This window comes from Malaya genurostris, chromosome 2, assembly GCF_030247185.1.
Source record: "Malaya genurostris strain Urasoe2022 chromosome 2, Malgen_1.1, whole genome shotgun sequence".
NCBI lineage: Eukaryota > Metazoa > Arthropoda > Insecta > Diptera > Culicidae > Malaya > Malaya genurostris.
This window is the reverse complement of record NC_080571.1, coordinates 195,243,476-195,263,806: the sequence shown is the minus strand read 5'-3', so window position 1 is coordinate 195,263,806 and position 20,331 is coordinate 195,243,476. Positions and strand designations below refer to the sequence as shown.

The following is a 20,331-nucleotide window of genomic DNA, read 5'->3' as shown; positions in this document are numbered from 1 at the left end:
GGTGCTGGATGACCGGAAAGTGGAGGTGCGTGAGCTAACAGATGCAACAATGATTAATATTGGGTTTTTACATTATAGTTTGGGCAAGATTATGTAGATGAGAAAGATATCCTGTCACTAAACGTCTCTCATGCGTATTCAGTACTGATATCTATCTGGATTCAGTATCATACGCCAGAGAACAGAATGATCTGCCAAATGGGTCGGAAAAGTCGTGGCGTCGGCAAGTGCGTGACTAAAATCATAAATGGTTTAGGATTCTCATTACTTTTCCGTCCACCTTATTCACCGAATTTTGTTTCCTGGAACTATTACCTATTAACGAGACTTAAGTCATATATGAGAAATTGATGTTAGTTTCGCTTTGGTTTTTCGACCGTCACTTCCAGTACCAAGAATCGAGAGCCAAAATAAATTTGTATGAAAATTAACTAATATGGTCTATAAATTGGAATAATTTTGAGGTAAATTTAGAAGATTTTTCCAATTTTTTACGAAACGGAATAAGGTGGCCATCTCGGATCACTTCTTTTCGCACTAGTACGCACTATTTCGCCTCACACAGTTTTTGCTATACAGAGTTGCAAATTGGGTTCCGTATCAAATTGTTAACACCTATCGGACAGAAAGAGTGCAGGAAAAACTTTGAAACCGGTCAATTGAAGTCTGAGAAATCTATGTGTATCCTGTTTTGGAGTTTCTGAATTCTACTTCGGGATCGGAAATTGGTAGATTCAAATAGAATTTGTTATTCCTTTCAAATCGTCACTTGTAAAAACACACTCTTGTTATGGATGGTCTGATAACTTTAAAAGTTATTTGATTCCGGGGCCTAACCCGGAAGTCTAATCAGGATAAAATTTAATAGCATCTATGGGACTTTAGGATCTCATCCACAGCCCAGATGGGATCGCTTCTAGCAAATCGAAGTCGTAGTTAAGGCGCTCGAATGGACTTTTGTTTCATGATAGCATTTGCGGGGAACTGTTTGATATGGATAGAGACTTACGAGATATGTTCAAAACCCGATAAAAAAGTATTTACCATTCCTCCTGAGCGGCCCCAACGAAATCGCTTTGATGGTGGTCTATCGTAGGACATTGGGTCATTTTCATCGTAATCCTCCCCCGTTGGAAACATCGGTTCTTGTCGACCGAACCGTAATCGTTTCTGTGGTGGGTGTATCGCACTCGAATCCATCGTGTCATCTTTCTGCGTGATTATTTGAAGAAGAAATTGATTGTTCAATATAAAATGTTGTTCGAATCTCAGTGATTTCCCATTTAAAACTTTTCATGATCTCAGGAGGCTTAGAGAGCTGGGACCAACTAGAAAATTGTTAGTAAGTCCCGAAATCAATAAGTTTAATAAATGTTGTGAAGATAATGCTCCTTCAGATTACACCGTGCAATAATGATTTCTAGAGTTTCGTTGTGGGTGAAACAGGACTTTAGATTAAGCTCGCAGCGGTTGGTCCTGCGATGCAGTTACACAAACCAGTGTCAAAGCTATACAAAATGGTGCTGGATGACCGGAAAGTGGAGGTGCGTGAGCTAACAGATGCAACAGATTTTTACATTATAGTTTGGGAGAGATTATGTAGATGAGAAAGATATCCCGTCGCTTGGCACCTCTCATGCGTATTCAGTACTGATATCCATCTGGATTCATTATCATACGCCAGAGCACAGAATGATGAAGCCAAATGTGTCGGAAAGATCGTGGCGTCGGCAAGAGCGTGACTAAAATCATAAACGGTTTAGGATTCTCATTACTTTTCCGTCCACCTTATTCACCGAATTTTGTTTCCTGGAACTATTACCTATTAACGAGACTTAAGTCATATATGAGAAATTGATGTTAGTTTCGCTTTGGTTTTTCGACCGTCACTTCCAGTACCAAGAATCGAGAGCCAAAATAAATTTGTATGAACATTAACTAATATGGTCTATAAATTGGAATAATTTTGAGGTAAATCTAGAAGATTTTTCCAATTTTTTACGAGACGGAATAAGGTGGTCATCTCGGATCACTTCTTTTCGCACTAGTACGCACTATTTCGCCTCACACAGTTTTTGCTATACAGAGTTGCAAATTGGGTTCCGTATCAAAATGTTAACACCTATCGGACAGAAAGAGTGCAGGAAAAACTTTGAAACCGGTCAATTGAAGTCTGAGAAATCTATGTGTATCCTGTTTTGGAGTTTCTGAATTCTACTTCGGGATCGGAAATTGGTAGATTCAAATAGAATTTGTTATTCCTTTCAAATCGTCACTTGTAAAAACACACTCTTGTTATGGATGGTTTGAAAACTTCAAAAATTATTTAATTCCGGGGCCTAACCCGGAAGTCTAATCAGGATAAAATTTAATAGCATCTATGGGATTTTAGGATCTCATCCACAGCCCAGATGGGATCACTTCTACCAAATCGAAGTCGCAGTTGAGGCGCTCGAATGGACTTTTGTTGCATAATATCATTTGCGGGGAACTGTTGAATACGGATAGAGATTTACGAGACATGTTCAAAACCCGAAAAAAGGTATTTACCATTCCTCCTGAGCGGCCCCAACGAAATCGTTTTGATGGTTCACGTCTATCATAGGACATTAGATCATTTTCATCGTAATCCTCCCCCGTTGGCAACATCGGTTCTTGTCGACCGAACCGTGTTCGTTTCTGTGGTGGGCGTATCGTATCCGAATCCGTCGTGTCATCTTCCTGCGTGACCATTTGAAGAAGAAATTAATTCAATAATGTTTGATGTTGTTTAAATCGATAACCAAAATTAGTAAGTATTAGCGTAAATTATTGGAGCGATTGAAAGAGAAAACCGCTGCGAATGACCTTACATGAAGTAAACAGAATTGTTTTTTTATGAAACAATACTCCAGTACACAAGAGCATCGCAAGTATGGCTGAAACCAACGCTTTAGTGTTCTCATTACATTCCCATCCAATTTATTTGCTCATTTTACTTCCTGGAACTATTATCTGTTTCAGAGCCTTAAGCCATTTCAGACAAATCGGTGTGCGTTTTATTTGGGTTTTCAAACGCTGCTTCCGGAACCTAGAGCCGAGAGCCGAAATAGCCGTTCATTCGTTCATTTTATTTTTGGAGTTTGTAACCTCCACTTACGGAATTCGAAACCGGTAAAGTCTAAACGAGTTTGTTGTTCTATTTACATCGTCACTTGAAAAAGTTATATGGCTGGATTTAAAACTCTACAATTCTGGATCCGGAAATTCTACTTCCGTGTAGTGAGAAATTACAATTGCAGGAGTTATTTTTCCCTAGTTTCTGTTATCAGATTAATTTCAATGTTTCAAACCTTGAGACTATTATTTTTATTAAATATTCATTTCGTTCAGAAAACATTTTTGGGTTTTCTTTTTTTCAATATTCATCAAAATATTTCGAAACAATCCATTTACTATGACTTTGAGGTTGTCAGAAAAGTTTTTTAAGTTTGTTACGATACACTGAGGATGTAAATAACATTCCAAAATACGTATCTGTATTATGAAGTTTGATACACTTTTGTGGAAATAGTGACTGTGAAAATAGTGACTTTGTGAGAGTGTAATGACGTAACATCGTGAAATTAAACGGTACTATTAGTGACAATATTCTACTAACAGATCCAACGAAAAACTAGTGAGTTTTATTATACCATCCGGCGCGAACAAACGAGCCCATATACATCGATACCTCCATTTACGAACTAAACGGGGGTTCGTAAAAAGAGGTAGTTCGTAAAAAAAGTTTACGTTATTTGAAATTTACTTCGTAAAAAAAGTTTTGTGTAATGAATGTGGAAACCGCGCATCATATGGCTATTTTCGGAACGGATGTGAAGAGTACACTCAAATAAAAATTCACGTTCGATTTACTTAAAAAATCACGTAAATTGGTTTCAAATGTGAATTGACCAAACGTCAAAACAATCTACGTGAATTTCCAGTGTGAAAAACTCGATTTTGAAAATGGCGAACAGTGGCTCTCAAATTGTAAGTAGTGTAAATATTTGCGAGAAATGTTATTAATTACAATTTTTTACTATACATCGACCAGACCATTCCAGTATGAAAGTTTCCATGTGTTTAACTGGACCGAGTGTCTGCGTGATTTCGGAAGTTTGCCGCTCCTTCCGAATGCTTCAAACATGTCGTTGGTCCACCGAAAAACGAGTTCAAAATCGGTATGAAGCTAGAGACACTGGAACCATGTATTGCGACTTCAACCTGCATTGGTAGTGTTGTGGGAGTTCTCGTATCTCGACTTCGGCTTCGGTTGGATGGCAGTGACAATACGATTTCTGAAGGCTTGCCGATTCGAGATCCCACGTTATTAGTTGCTTTTTATTTTCAGCCATTGAAATTCTATGCTAATTTTCTGAAATAAATGTTTTATTTTTCATTTCCTAGATTTATATAAGAATCTGAAATCTCCCTTTTGACTTTAACCAATATATAAAATAATAATTCTCTGGTATCTAAATTTGATATGAACTGGTAAATGTGATATGAGCAGCACATTACATTTTACCTATGAAACACGTAACTTTTACTGGATTATGCATTAAACAGCTTTTAAATGTCAGTCCATTAAAATCTACGTGAAAAGTAGGGTGGAAAATATTCACATAACTTTTCACGTAACTATAACATGATTATTATTTTGAGTGGAGGTGAACGAAAATGATGTTTGGGCTCGTTTAAAAATCCAAGATGGCGGCTTCCGGTTTGTTGAGATTGCTTAAAACCCCTAACAATATGGGTATCGTCGGAACGGAATTGATGAGTAGATGTCGGAAAACGATGTTTAAGGTAGTTTTGAAATCCAAGATGGCGACTTTCGGTTTATTGATATTCCTTGAAAACCTTTACAATATGGGTATCGTCGGAACGGAATTGATGAGTAGATGTCGGAAAACGATGTGTGAGGTAGTTTTGAAATCCAAGACGGCGACTTCCGGTTTGTTCATATTTCTTGAAACCCCTTACAATATGGGTACTTTCGGAAAGAAATTGAAAAGTAGACGTTGGAAAATGATATTTGAGGTGGTTTTGAAATGCAAAACAGTGACTTCCGGTTTATTAGTATTTTTTTGAAAGTTTTTGCCATATTCCTTGGACTTGATATTCTTTTAAAACAGTATACCGAAAGTCACCTCATTGAATTTTGAAACGAGCTCAACATCGTTTATTCGTATACAATATGTTTCGGAAATATTTTTGTTTTAAGGGTTTATAAGGCATATCGAAAAACCGGAGGATTTTATATTAGACGAGACGACACCAAACATAGTTTTGCGGCGTCTGTTTATTAAATACTTTCCAAAATACCCATATTGTAAGAGTTTTCAAGGAATATCAATCAACCGGAAGTTGCCATCTTGGATTTCCAAAATACCTCAAACATCCTTTTCCGGAATCTACTTTTTAATCCCGTTCCAAAAATACCCCTATTGTAGTAGTTTCCATGGAGTCGAAAATCGCTTTCGATATATGCCAAAACCTCTTTTTACGAAGTAGGTTCGTAAAAAAAGATTACGTTATTCGGGATTCGGTTCGTAAAAAGAGTTACGTAAAAAGAGGTTACGTATAAAAAGTGTTCGTAGACGGAGGTTTGGGTGTATTTTGATTACTCTAGGAAGTGTGGACATGATTTTATTTCAAGGAATTAAAAAACATCGAATAGTACATGTTTTGTTATGTTTGTGAATGAATCGATTAATTCCAAATTTACAGACGTTGTTTTGAATTGCTTTAGCTAGTTCGTGAACGAAGGATTTTGCGAAAAAAGTGCACAAATGATGGGCTATGATTATTCCGAAAAGCTGGCGAACTAGCTATAGCAATTAGGAACAATAGCTGAAAATTTGAAATTATTGGATTCATTTGTTTTGGAGATATCGTGCTAACTGCAAATGAATACAAAAAAGCGTTTTGCGGCAGTGGCACTATCAAACAATTTTTCACGAACATAACAAACATGTACCACAAAAATAACAAACATGTACTACACGATGGTTTTTTTATCCGGTGGAAATAAAACCATTTTCACACTTCCTAGAATTATCAAGAGATTTTAGTTCGTTTTCTCTCAACGTAGGCTATAAACCCTTAATTCGTTAACCTTTGTTGTTATTGGAGGATAATTCTCCCATATCTGCACAAGCTCAAGTTCTCAGAATTTTGTAGCATTTGGTAGAATCGTTCGTTGTGTTTAAGTCAACTTGGTATGATATTGCTCAATAGCCCTTGATCTTCAATATGCACATCCTATCACTGATTGGCTGCCACCCACCTGGTTGTGCCACAGCTCTGATAGGAGGTGATGCACGATTTTCCACGCCTTCTATTCCGTCCAACAAAGTTCCTGCAGTGCTACGACATTGAAGTCGCGAATTTGGAGCTCACCGATTCGCAGTTCCATGTGCCAAGCTTCCAATCGTAATCCGAGTAGTATTTCTTCCTTGATTATACGTAACTTATTTTTTACGGGCGGCTTGTTAGGCCTGTACCAAACTCCTGTCTCGCAGGAGGGCCATCGTGTCAGCACTGTTGAGAGTCCCACGCTGACACAAGGACGGTAATCAGCCGCTCCTAACTAGGAGAACAGACGCTGTTTCAAGTCGCCCCTAACATGGCGAACATACGCTCGGATAGGCTCGCCCTCTGTGAAGAGGAGACAAGCCTTCCCTTCCCTGTCAGCATACGACCAAGATCCCACAGGGGTTGATAACCCGATCTTTCCTATGGTTACTTGTACCACAGTCGGCACCGCGGGGAGGTAGGGATAGGCGTAGCTGGACAAGAGGCTAAGAACCACTTTGGGGTCTGTATTACGCATTGTCCAGTCGTTTACTAACAAGATGTAATTGGGGAAAGGAGCAAACCGATTCAATTGAATATTGCCTCGAATTTTTTTGTCGTAATTTACTTACAATATTATGTGACACACAGTTTGAAAAAATGTTGTGAATCTACATCTTATAAGATGCATATAAATGGAGCGTTGTATTTCACACAAATTTTTGTTCAATTCGAATTCGGCTCGAATTCGAACGAAATAAAATAACAAAAGATCGTTAGCAGCAGCGCGACTTGATCCGAGAAACATTAGATCACAAGCACATCGATTACTCGACTGAACCACAGAGCTCATATCTGTTCGTTAAATAATTGATACATATAAATCCATCCATTACATTCGGAGATTATAAAATTCTGTGCGAGTGGAATATTGCATCATTCGAAAAATCAAGTAGTTGTGAATTGTATCGTTTGTAGAATTCTGTCGCCTGTAAAATTCATAATTTTTTTCTGTGTGTAAAATGAGTCAATTTTGGCGCTCGTAGATGTTGGTCTCAGAAGACGTAATTTTCGCGATTTTTTTTTAGATGTGTATATCTGTTAGTCTGTGTAAGTAATCTGTACTACACTAGGAAGGACGGTTCAAAGCTTTTTCAAAACTTTATTCCGAATCCTTTGAAGCGTTTTCTTCCTGGTGGAATAACAACTTGACAATATTAGTACTGCATAAAGCATAGATGGGTTGAAAATATGCTTAGAAATTAACAATTTGTTCTTAAGACGGAGCTTAGAATTTCTGTTTATAACTAGAAAAGAGGATATAGTGAGTGTCCCGGATGATCCCGTCCAGGTCGTCCCAGGCTTTTATAAAGGTAGATAATTATTAGCTTTTATTATAATTATTATCGTTGTTTATTTTTTTCCTTCCTATTTGTGTTGCTATTTGTATTAAGATTCAGCCCGGGTTGGCGGTTCAATGCATAGGACACTGGTCTCACAATCCAGTTGTCGTATGTTCGAATCTCGACCTGGAAGGATTCTTAGTGTCAGTAGGATCGTAGCCATTCAATGATTCTGTATGCTATTAATCGGCTGCGAAGTCTGTTGAAAAACAGAAAGGACAAATTCCATGGAAGGGCTTTACTTTGTATTAGGATTTACTTTAAATGATAGAGTGGTTTTGTTGACTTTGAATATCTGAAATCTGTTATCAAATTCGTCTTCAGTTTTTTCTATAACAATACTGAAGTAATTCGTGTCAACAAATGCACTGGTTTTATCGCAATATTACTTTAGAAATCGAACATAAATTAATTTACCAATTTAAATTCTTCTTCGAAATGATTAATTTTTATTAAAAGCAAACCAATTCTTGTGTTAAACTATAGGCTGGATTTTCAGTCCTTGTTGGCTTATTGCGTTTTCGTTAAATATATGTCACAAATCTCCAAATAATCAGGGGAACGTGTCACTTGAGTCATAACAAAATGAAGTGTATAATCGAGTAACAATTACCGAATTTCTGTTTATTTAAGGCCATCGTCCAATTACCATGCGTGCGGGTGGTTTTAGAAAATTTTCGATGGAAAATTTGAAAAATTTGCCTAAACCTAAACATACAGACCTTTGAAAAACTTTTTTTCTATCTGCAGGGTGAAAATGGCTGGAAAATTCGTAAGATTTCCCGAGTGATGTTATAAAAATAATTTTTGAACCCGTTTAAGTAAAAGCAGTCATCCGCAATAATTTTTCATTTTTTGTATGAAAAGAAAAATAACGATCAATCATGCGTTTCCATTGAAGCGTTATAAGAAGGAAACATATGGTGCCTAGTTCTAGTAGTTATGTACCATACGTTTCCTTCTAATAGAGACGCATGGTTAATTGTTATTTTTTTAGAAAAATTTAAATATGGAGCTTTTTTTTATTACTAAAAAATCTAGAGTGGTGCCAGCATCGGAAGTGTAAAACAAATTTTGAAACATATTCTGGATTTCATTTTATCATTTCACATAATTTTTTGCACTGAAGTGTAGAAAAGTGAGGCGGAATTTATTTAAAAAATCGAACACTCTTCGATCAAAGAAATAAACTGAATGGACATTAAATTCATTAAATCATCCGTTTACAGCTTTTACAGAGCTGCTAGGAAAATGTTGACAGATAGACTAAATTGTTTCATTGAGAAATGTATATATTTCTTTCAAGCAAAAATCAAAACGTTTCAACGTCATACTTTTGGAGCACTTTCTTGTGAAGGAGGAACTCGGAAAATGGAGTTTTCAAAAGTGGTGTCTAATCCTCGCTAATTGATATAAATCGATCTTTAAAGACTACTTATGAAATTAACAATAAGGTAAAGAACTAAGGAGCCGCAGGTTCACATCCAAATTATAATATTATTTATAACAGAACATTAACACATATGCAAAAGGTAGTTAACAGTATTTGCGGAACTCGTAATACATATGAATACATGACGGAAACGATCTCTTTTGCTTAAGTGCGAACGGTATTTGATCTGTTCACCTTAATTAGTATTTTTTTTAAAACATATGTTATGTCAAATAAACCGTGAATTACTTTTGTTGCGAATGTGCCGTAAAATGATAAATATATATAGATAGATATCATAAGCACTTCACAATTTATATTTACTTTTCGTGTTACATGCTGTAAAATGCAGCAACTCTGTGAGTCATTTCCCATTTTTATAGTTTGAAAAGTTATAGCCTTAACCTATTTTGTAATAAACACTGTACGCTACTCAACATAACAGTGCTAAAATAAATATTAAAAGTTCAAGAAGCTTACCTCGGACCGCACTGGCATTGAAGGATCACTGCGTCGCCCAAAACGTAACCGCAATGAGGGTGAACGGACAGCCTTCCGCTTTATCTGGTGATCCGCATACGATACTGGAGCAGCGTACTCCCGCTGTAGCAGATACTCGTACAAGTCTTTTATGGTTCCTGTTTTGGTGGTAGAACAAAAAGTGGTTGTTGTTAAATAGGAATCAAGGTTTCTTTCCATCTTGTCTCAGATAATTTGCCTATAGGGGCAAAGAAGCTGTAAAATTAAGTACAAGCTGAGCAATTAGACGAAAAGTATGAAGTTTATCCGTTTTTCAGCCGAGGGAGTAAATAATTTCTAATTTTGTCCCCCTTACGCCTCATGGCAGTGCGAAACTTTAAGCTGCTGGTGAAAGAGAGTTTCAACAGGTGTGTTGAGTTATTTTTTTCTTTTGTTCCTTTTGACTATTCCGTGCATTTGGAATACAATGCATGTGAGATTCATGGTGTCGGTAGTTCAGTAAAGCAAAGAATGTGTCCAACAATAGCTTTGTAAATCCACCTGTGACACCCATGCACGCAGGTGAAACAGTTATGTTAGGTAATCTGTGAAGAGCACGAGATTTTGTTATTCAATAAGTCGGCAGATATGTGCATATTTTCTATTCAAAGATATTGAATTGTGTCGCTCATCGATTTGAAGTTTTTTTTTAATTTAGCCTAGCTCAGTAAACCGTCCGCGTGTTTCCTATAATTGACAAAACAAAACAGTTGAAATTGAATATGCCTGATACTTTAGAGTAGTACTTCATGTTCAACGTGCAATTTAAACTGACTTAGAACATGGAATGTGTAATAATGTAAATGATACAATTATTCCATGCAAGTCACAGTAGGAAGAGAAGGAATCTTAGTTCAACACTTGTTCCTACTAGTGATCAATGAATTCTAGGCCTTGTCCCAATTGTAGGGTGGGAGAATGATGAAATTTTATCGCTCATGTATGGCCGATCACGGATAAAACTTTAATTAAATGAATATGCATCCAGCAACGTTCAAATTCTTGGTGCTGTAATCAATTGAAAGTAACCACAATTTTTTTTATTTGGTTCTGACGTGAAGTCGTTATCAGCGCAATGTTATCCAACGAAAAACATTTACCCAAAAATACACCCCATAGAATGAAATCAAACCTGAGAACTATTTCCTTCCGCAAAATTTTTGATTTCAATTGCTCTACGAGAAAACACATTTTTTTCGTATCGTTCATACAGTAAAGCCGTTTGAGATTTATTGTATATCTTTACCTGTAGAATATCTTGAATAACTAAGATTCCATGAATGTTATAAAAAAACCTTCTATTTAAATTAATGTTTTGCTCAAATTTTCAACACAAATAGTCTATTGTTGAGTTCGCTGTATCTCATGTAATGTCATATTGTTGGAACAAAATGTTCTCTCGAGTGCTCGGTAAGTATCAAATGTCATCAAATTTTGCACATTAATTTTGCACATATAGAGAATTCGATCTGACCAAAATTTTCAAATAGCTCGAATGCATTTTTTGTATGCTCTCATTGCTACTAGAATTTGATTTTCGCAGTTTCTTCTATCACAATAACGTAAGTTTATACATTCATAATACAAAGAGTAACTATTGGTGTTTGCAATATTTTTGAAGAGGATTAGCGTTGTCATTATTGTTTTATTAGAGATTCAATCGGAAGATATCTTGCGACTATAAATTTCTCTAAGTATATGAATAGGTGGGTACATCTCTCGACAGTTGGCTGCCAGCAGTTTAACGGACTTCTAAGCTTATTGCTTCAAGTATGTCTTCAGCTGAAAGTACATGTCAACTTATAGCACAGAGAACAGACAGCCAATTTAACGGTTGTTTGGCAAAGTGATCACCAAGTAGACTACTGACACTATGAATCATTTCAGGTCGAGGCTCGAACATACGACACAACTGGTTTGTAAGACCAGTACACCACGCAATGAACCGTCAATCCGGGTTGCGTGTGACGGTACAATTGCAATCGCAGCCGATATAGTCGAATTTCACTTGTTCGGCCTGAACACCAATTTATTTTTGATGATTTTACTACTTTTCGCAGCTCTTATGATAAAGACATTTTTGTATTTAAAAATTTTAGCAATCATCACACCATCATTTTAGCAATACTCAAACCAGAAGTCAGATCGGAATATAAATTGTCACCTCAGGTGAAAATCATGCAAAGCAAAAACAGAATGTATTCTGCTCTATAGGCTTTGGATAGTCCATGTTATAATCAAACATGAAACCGCATGAAAATCACTAAAACTTTGAAGAGGAGATAAGCTCCTCTGGATATGTAAGGTCTTTAGGTCTGTAAATAATTTCAATCGAATATGCGAATGAAGCATTCCCGATCCGTATTGATCATACTGGCATTGTACAAAAATTTGTACGAAATATAAAGCTTCATAATTAAATGTAATCGAATAATTCAATGTATTATGCATTTTGAGAGTTGTAAGTTTTAAATTCCCAGTGATAGTTTCGTTTGGACAAAGTTTGATACCACTTTTTACTACCTTGCATTTTAAATCGTTTCATCCTCACATCAAAAGGTAGAAATGTTATTGAAGGTTTGGCGAAAATGGGTTGGTTGTTTAATGTAGTAAAGAATGATACTTCTCGGTGAAAATTTTCATTGGTAAGCAGCTTTACTATTGTTCAACGAAGCATCATAGAAGGTAATCAAGCGCAAATTTTAGGTTCATCGATTTCGGTAAAAAATAATAGCTCTGATTTACAGTAGCTTATTTACACGAAGAACTTGTATAGCGTCGGTCAATTAAAGCGAATTACCCCATATAATCAGAGTCGGTTCAATGTTAAGTTAAACTAGCTCGAATGTATGATGATAATCTCTGGCTGTGAATATTCTAGGGCTCAGTAATATTAGTAATCTTACCGTCAGCATTTTGTGTGTGTTCTGACATCAGTCCAGCAGGTCCTAGCACTAAAAGTAAACTTAACGTCATTAGGTTTATTCGGCACATGACCTGCAAAAAAAAAAACGAGAAAGAATAACTTGTAACAACATCCGCTTCCGAGAGATTGAATAACAAATGATTGTAATTTGAGGTACTTAATGTCAGTTCAGCTGCTTTCCTTAACTTTCAAAACTAGTCTCATAGAAATTTTTTTGCACATCGTTATATTTATCACAATGCAAAAAGATTCGGGCGCAGAAACCTGCTATCGTAATTGGATCTCTATCGTGCATAACTGCTTTTTACTGGAACAAGAAAAATTATCCACGGAATTGAAATGATGCACGGTTGAAGCATTAACGATTTGTTCTTTCGTACCGCTTAATTCAAGTTTTTATTTTTAATCAGGCATTCATAAAACAAACACCCTGATTTGCACCCAGTCACGTAGAAAGGATGGTAAGCGTGAACCATAAAATAATATTATCGCGTGTGGAAATCTGCGTTTTTATTCAAGGAACATTTTTATGAGGAAATTATGTCCACATGTAATCTTCATCTTAATACTTCTAGTATTTCGAAGTGGTTGTAAAATCAACAGGTGCTTGCTCTCTCCACCTATCTATGTTAGCTCATTTCCTGCCGTTATAGGGTTAGCGTCATGTCCTCAATATGCGACATGCAAACAAATCCTGGTGAATCGAACGAGAGTGATAACATCAGTATCAGGTACATGGAAATGATGTAAAATCAATAAAATATTAATAACTGAGCGTTTAAGCATGCCACGTTGGGTCTTGTCGGTCGTCAGTTATTAGGTTCGACAGCTTCGGAATCAGATGATTGGTTATGTATATTTTGTTCAACATTACGTTATAGAGTGGATTCGTTCTCGATGGAGCATGAAATACGAGAACATCTACAACGGCTTAGCGTGCTTAGCCATATCAATTCAGAACTTGGCTAAAAAAGTATGGACATTAAAGTATCACATTGCAATAGTTTCTCACTATTGCAAAGAAATCGCATCGTGTTCAGGTTTACGATGATTATATCTTGTTCAAATATCACTCAAGAAAGATGGTCAGTCTAGCTATTTTATCACAACCTTCCGGCTAGTAAAAACTTTGTGCTGCAAGCAAGAACCATGTAAATACTTTAATTCCGTGTTCACGCCTATTTCCATTTAAACTGCTGATAAATGTTTTGGCTTGGGGAAGGGTACAATGCTATCACCCATCTGTAGGGAGAAAAACTTTTCTAATTGACGCATTCAGGCGGTAAGCTGACGGTCAGGCGGTTCTTTACATAGCGTACTAAATCTTTACGGGACGCTTCCCGCAGACTTAGAATGATGACTTGTAAATATAGGTTTTTTATTCGTTAAAACTTCATTCATTTAAACGATATGTCTCTTCACTCACATCTGGGAAACAAGTTAAAGGGCAATGATGTTTTTTTGCGCTTTTGTGATATAAATGGTGAATTACGATGCAGAAATTCGACTTTTTACCCTAATTTTTTTCCAATGCATTAAACAAAGGTTAGCAACAAACAGATGATACTATTTGTGTAACACTTTGTGGTAACAGCTTGTCAAATAAATGTTATTGTCTAAAGCACGTGAAACACTCATCATCCTATTATTCCAAAACCGGACGTCGGATCCGACCTTTTTTTGAACCTATTCGTGTTCAAGATATCGAAGTGAGTTCTTAATTGTTGATTTTGACCACTATTTCTAATACCTCCGTTATCTAAATCCTAGTACCAGTATAGCCGAAGTCAGTTCTAATAGCCAGCAATTAAAACTATTTATATAATGAACTAGCAAAGATTTGAAGATTTAAGCACTCATTACCCTATCATTGAGGAACCGAAAGTAGGATCTAGATAAAATTCAGAAGTTTTGTATGGAACCATATCACCTGGCAAGACCTGCGAATTGGAACAGTTTTCAGTACAGTTTCGAAGAGTTTTTGCGTTCATTGCATAGTTACTTTGAATGAAGAATTGAAATTTTCAAAATTATCTCCTTGTACTTTTGGAATCGGGAATCGAATCCGGATAAAATTCAGAACATATTTAAAAAGCTGTAAGACCTTTCATTTGAACCTAAGTTAAACACACTATTGAAATATTTTTTTCTCATCAACCTATAATTTAAAAACTGGAAGTCGTCCAGATAAAATTCGAAAATTTCAATAGGACCGTAAGACCTTTCAACTGAAAAACGGGGTTAAAGATCAAGAATTATTTCGCCCAAAATGCTCACAACACAAGGTGTTGTCAAATAGGTCGGTTTTTTTGCGAATCTACGTTAAGATGGTCAAAGCTGTTAGAAAAGTGACGACATCTCATCCGTAAGGTTGACAACGACTCAAACAAATTGACCGAAATGTTGACAATTGCTTATGATTTATATAAGATTTGACAGGTCGCTTGTTCACTTGGAGTGACACTCACATACGATGTTTCTATTTGTTGTTATGTCGCCTCTAGATTTACTCTTGTCAAGGCAGGGGCGGGATTACAAGTTCCAAAACCTTTCTAATCAGCGATAAGCGTGCATCAAAAATCTATTATCAAAACCCTTGCTAAACAGCTATATAAGGCGGTGTTGGTTGCTGTGCGATGGATGACGAATCATTAGACAAAGCTAACCTCTATCAAAAGTCAGTGCAAAAGATTCTTACTGGAAAAGATAAATTCAAAGTCGTTTCAATAGAGGAATCTCTCATCTACGAATTGCGTAGTGAAGTTCACGTCACAACAGACAAGTCAACAAGCTATGATGAAATTTACAACACCGAATGCCTTCAAAAATGTCTTATACTATTTTTGGATTTGGTACAGTGATAAACTTCTACTTTGGCTGCAACTTGAGTGTTATATGACCTCTACTTTATCAACTCAAATTTCGTACCAGAAAACTATTTTATCGACTCAGATTTTATTATAGAATACAACTTTATCGGTCCTACAAAATACCGCAACTTTTTTGTCAATGAATTGAAATAATCATAATGCAGTACCAAAAGAGAAACAGACTGAAAAAATACTGATACGATCCGGGCGAACAGTTTTACTAATTCAGTTTCACCATCTATGAATTCAAAATAAAAATCAATGCCATTTATTGTAAAAAAACTTGATACAATTTATACGCGCGTAATTATGAACCGTGTTGGCATCATAAACATCGTATTTGTTAATTTGGTTTCGAGCCTTTTTGCCTTTCTCATATAGAAAGGTTATGCAATCACTTTGAAAACCGACTTCTGAAATGAGGGTCGGGTGTCATATATCATTCGAATCAGTTCGTCGAGTACGCAAAATGTATGTATGTGTGTATGTGTGTGTATATTTTTCTCGGATATGGCTGAACCGATTTTTATGAACTTTAATTAAAATGAAAGGTCTTGTAACCACATACATAGTTCCTGAATTTTATTCGATATCTATTTTCGGTTCCGGAATTACAGGGTGTTATGTGCAAAAAATGAAAATAAGTGCACTTACTTTTCTCAGAAACGGCTAACTGTTTCTCAAAACCTTAGATTCAATTGAAAGTTGTAACTGTTCGATACAAAGTTCCTGAATTTTTTTTCGATCCGAATGCCATTTCCGGAATTGTAGGGTGATTAGTGAAAAAAAATCCTATTTCAAATTACTTCCTCACTCCACTCAGAGATGGTTTGAACGATTTTAACAATCTTATGAAAGGTATCATAGTCCCAAATAAAACTCCGAAATTTCATCAGGATCTGACAATACTTCACTTGAAGCGGCGATACAAAAAACGTAAAACAATTTCTAATCTGGCCTCGAAACTACTATAATCGGTAGCTATTATCAGTAGATACCGAAACAAATCGATTTCGGCTATGCTGGCTACCGATTTCCGATTCCAGAAGCACCAGAAATAGTGGTTATGAGTTCCAAAATGGATCGCACTTTTCTCAGCGATGGCTTGACCGATATGCACAAACTCAGGTTAAAATGAAACATCCGGATGCGACTTCTGGTTTCGGAATTACAGGGTGAAGATTGTTAAATTATGTATACTGTCCCTAAAAGCGAGTGAAGTAAAAAACGTAAAATAATTTCTGAACTTATCTCAAAACTATTCCAATCGGTAGTAATTGTCAGTAGATGACCTGATAAATTTATTTCGGCCTTCTTGGTACTCGGGTTTCGATTAACGACCGGAGATTGTATCCATAGACTTAAAAATGGATCCCAGTCCGGTTTCGTAAGTACCTGCAATAGTGGAACTCACTCACGTTTTCTCAGAGATGGCCTAACCGACCAGAGTACCGTTTCACTCTGTAGGTTATACTAGTTTATGAACAATCCTTTTTGTTTTCAAAAATTAAAGAAAATTATTTTGAGATTTGAGCTTTGAGAACGGCATCAGTACACCACTAGCTGGATTAAAACAGGTGTTTTAAATGCATCGGAAAGCCATCAAATTTTTAACGCAACGCTAAGACAACCATCAACAGCGCGTGCAAGATCGAATCGTTTTGGAGAAAAGACAATGCAATGTTTGTGTTGAAATCAGAAGGGAGTAGTGTACTACGAGCTTCTTAAAGCCGGCGAAACTGTTAATTCTGTCCGTTGCAGCAAACAAATGATCAATTTGAACAATGCATCAATCGAAAAATGGTCTGAATGGGCTCGGAGTACGGTAAAGACAATTTCCACACTTGGTTGGGAACTCCTACCACACCCGCTATATTTACTAGACCTGACGCCATCTGGTTATCACTTCTTTTCATCGGTGGAATACGCATGGATAAACAACACTTTCTAATTTTTGAAGATGTACGAAAATAACTAGACGAATGGAAGTGGTGAAAGTGAAGATTTCTTATGAATTGGTATTCATTGGTCCAGAGATGGACAAAAGATATCTAGACAGTTATGGGACTGTTCAAAATGTTCATCACGTTTAAAAACTGTACAGTCTTTTGAATGAATAAATCAAGTGAGAGAACTATTCGAGCATGATCATGGTGCTTCATTCATTAAGGATTTTTCATGAGTATGCTAAAGATGCAAAAGTTTACCCTCTTTGATTGCTGTTGTAAGCAAAGCTCCAAGTAAAACCAGGTCACATGTGCGTTGATTGAAATTTATGAGGTATCATGGTGCAATTGGAGAGCAGTAAAAGTTTTCGGTTGCCCATATTTAATTGACAACAATGATCCTTTTATTTGTTCTTTCGGGCACCGTCACGTGAGGCTAATTTGACATTGCGACTAAGATATTATGAGTTTTTATGACGTGTAGTCTCATATATGTCATATATGTTTGTTTTTTGTTTTTCTATTCGATTTTTTTTTTAATTTACATTGATGTTCATGAGACTACAACATTAATCTCATGTACTAAATAATTTGAAATTCGGTTATTGAAACACAAATTTTAATAGTCGTTCAATTCAATTCAATTTCGAAAGTGTAAGTAAATTCTATGTATTGTGATTAAATCTTAGTCCTCATTGCTTTGGACGGACTAATGTACGTCTGTCTTTCCAGCATGGTTAGTAGTATTATATGAAACATCGTATCGACCACATAACTAGCGGGACATCAATGATACCACCATCAATCATGTTTCCCAATTACCTAGAAACAAATGAACAACTTGTTATCGTTCAGGACGCAAACATACACGAGACACACTTGCTTCATTTCATCTGCACCGTTGATGCCATCTTACGTAACTAATATGCATGCCGAACCTAATTCATTATGGATTGGGTATGGACCACTTGCGAGTTTGGTCGTCCATATTCTGCCATAGTTGTCAAAGGTATCGGGTATCATTTTAATGACGCTACTTTGTATACGTACGGGATTAATCATTCATGAAATTAGTATTAATTCGACCAAGTCATTTAGCATTCTGTTGGAGTGAGAAATGCAACCGGAACGGAAATGAAGGAAAATATAATTACTTTCATTATATTCGGAAGTTGATAGCGGTCGACACTTTTGCTGTTTTTATTGATTTTATCAGCAGTACAAACTTTTTTGTCAACCGTACCCAACTAAGTGTGCAATCAAAAGTTCATTTTTGGCAGCTATTTGATAATTTATATCAGAGTCTACATTTATACGGATATGTTTTTCTGTTTTAGTGTTTTTCAGAATTTTTGCCACGTAAAACCAAACATTGAAAATTGGAATTGTCTTTGCATGATATTGTTGGTTTTCCAAGCTAAGTGGCTTTGATATGATTTTTTAATTACATTGCTCTAAAGTTTTCATGTGTGACCCGAACCCGAGAATAATTTTTCTTCTAATTTCAACCCAACCCGTACCCGATGAAAAATAAAAACCTTCATCCGTACCCGACCCGAACTCGGAAAAATGGGAATACTCGAAACCCGACTGAATTTCTTAACCCGAACTCGACCCGTTCCCGTTGAAAATTTAAAAAATCCGTGGTTTCACTCACACGCAGGAAAGATCCTCTTCTCTGGAGATACACTATTTTTGGAGAATTCCTTGAGAGAGTATATTGTAAGGGACTTAGGTGTAGTACTTGATTATCAGCTGTCGTTCAGAGACCACTACTCCCATATCATTTCACAAGCTAATCGGAATTTTGGACTTGTCTTTAAAATTTATTGTTTTCGTTGTATTTGTTTATAGCATAACATTTCAAGAATATTCTGTGAAATTTTCAAACCTATCGGAACAAAACTTAGCAAGTTATAGCAAGTTATAGCTGGTTTGTTTATCTCAAAACAGGCCCGTGCTTTAACCCCCTCCGTACGGAAGATTTTTCAACATTAAATTCCATGAACAATAGAGTACTTTTTATATAAATGTGCAAATAACTTGATTTTTCTTTAAAATTTTTGCGCCTTTCCCACCTTGAATCCCCACCCCCCTTGAGTCTACCCCCTTTATGAGCCCTCTCTTGAACCTTCTCTTGAACCCTCCCTTGAAACCACTGTTGAATGATTCCTGCGCAAGGGTCTGACTTAAAAACTTGATAAAAAATTCTTGAAATGTTAGACCCTACGGGCTCCCTATAGTAGTAAATTGTTTCCTTCGATTTTATAGACAAAAAACTTTAAACGCGTTTTTCTCGAAAGCAGGTTTTGAAAGTTCGTGTCCATCGTCATTCAAAAACTACTGTCCCACACACTTTCTACATGTAAATTACAAGACCCTAACGTTTTCGTTTTCGTTGTTTGTTACTTTGGGGAGCTACAAAATGACAAACCATAATTTTTCACGTATGATTTTATGGTTCAAAAGCTATAAATTGTCGATATTTGGGCATGATATCAAAGATTATACTATATACTAAGATTTTTCTAGAATCGTGAACTTTGAAAAATTATTGTCAGTTTTATATTCTTTTTGGAATATTTATTCTTGTTCTTGTGGACTTGTTAAAAAGGCGCTATTTAATTGAAACCTAAGTTCTTCAAATTTCATGTAAAATATCTCGAATTCGGTTACTGATAGGACATAAAGCTCAACTTTTTTAAGTGTATAATTTTAAAGAGAAGTCAATCGATTTCCTAACACTTTTTCTCGGACATAATTTTTTTGGCGGCTTTTGAACACCACTGTATTGAGCATGGTTTGTTTGTTCGTTTGTTACGGGCGGTCAAATCTATGCTGCGTTTCACGTTTGAATACAAGAACCGGATAAAAACATTTGTCTCAATAGAACCGACTAAATTTTTATCCGAAT

General features: G+C 36.2%; 1 protein-coding gene across 8 annotated transcripts in view; it reads right to left on the bottom strand.

The window, feature by feature from the left end:
* LOC131433138 (short neuropeptide F) overlaps positions 1 to 20,331 on the bottom strand; it is a 91,760-nt gene that overhangs the window by 29,280 nt on the left and 42,149 nt on the right. For 5 of the 8 annotated variants that reach the window (XM_058599973.1, XM_058599979.1, XM_058599977.1 and 2 more), the window contains 4 exons: positions 12,582 to 12,672; positions 9,637 to 9,794; positions 2,551 to 2,721; positions 1,045 to 1,212 (listed from right to left, as the gene is read on the bottom strand). In XM_058599973.1, coding sequence (XP_058455956.1) covers positions 1,045 to 1,212; positions 2,551 to 2,721; positions 9,637 to 9,794; positions 12,582 to 12,669 — 585 coding nt within the window. In that variant the 5' untranslated portion in view covers positions 12,670 to 12,672. Of the gene's footprint in view, positions 1 to 1,044; positions 1,213 to 2,550; positions 2,722 to 9,636; positions 9,795 to 12,581; positions 12,673 to 12,758; positions 12,826 to 20,331 lie in introns of those variants that run through there. The other 3 variants (XM_058599974.1, XM_058599976.1, XM_058599980.1) reach the window with 3 other exon arrangements.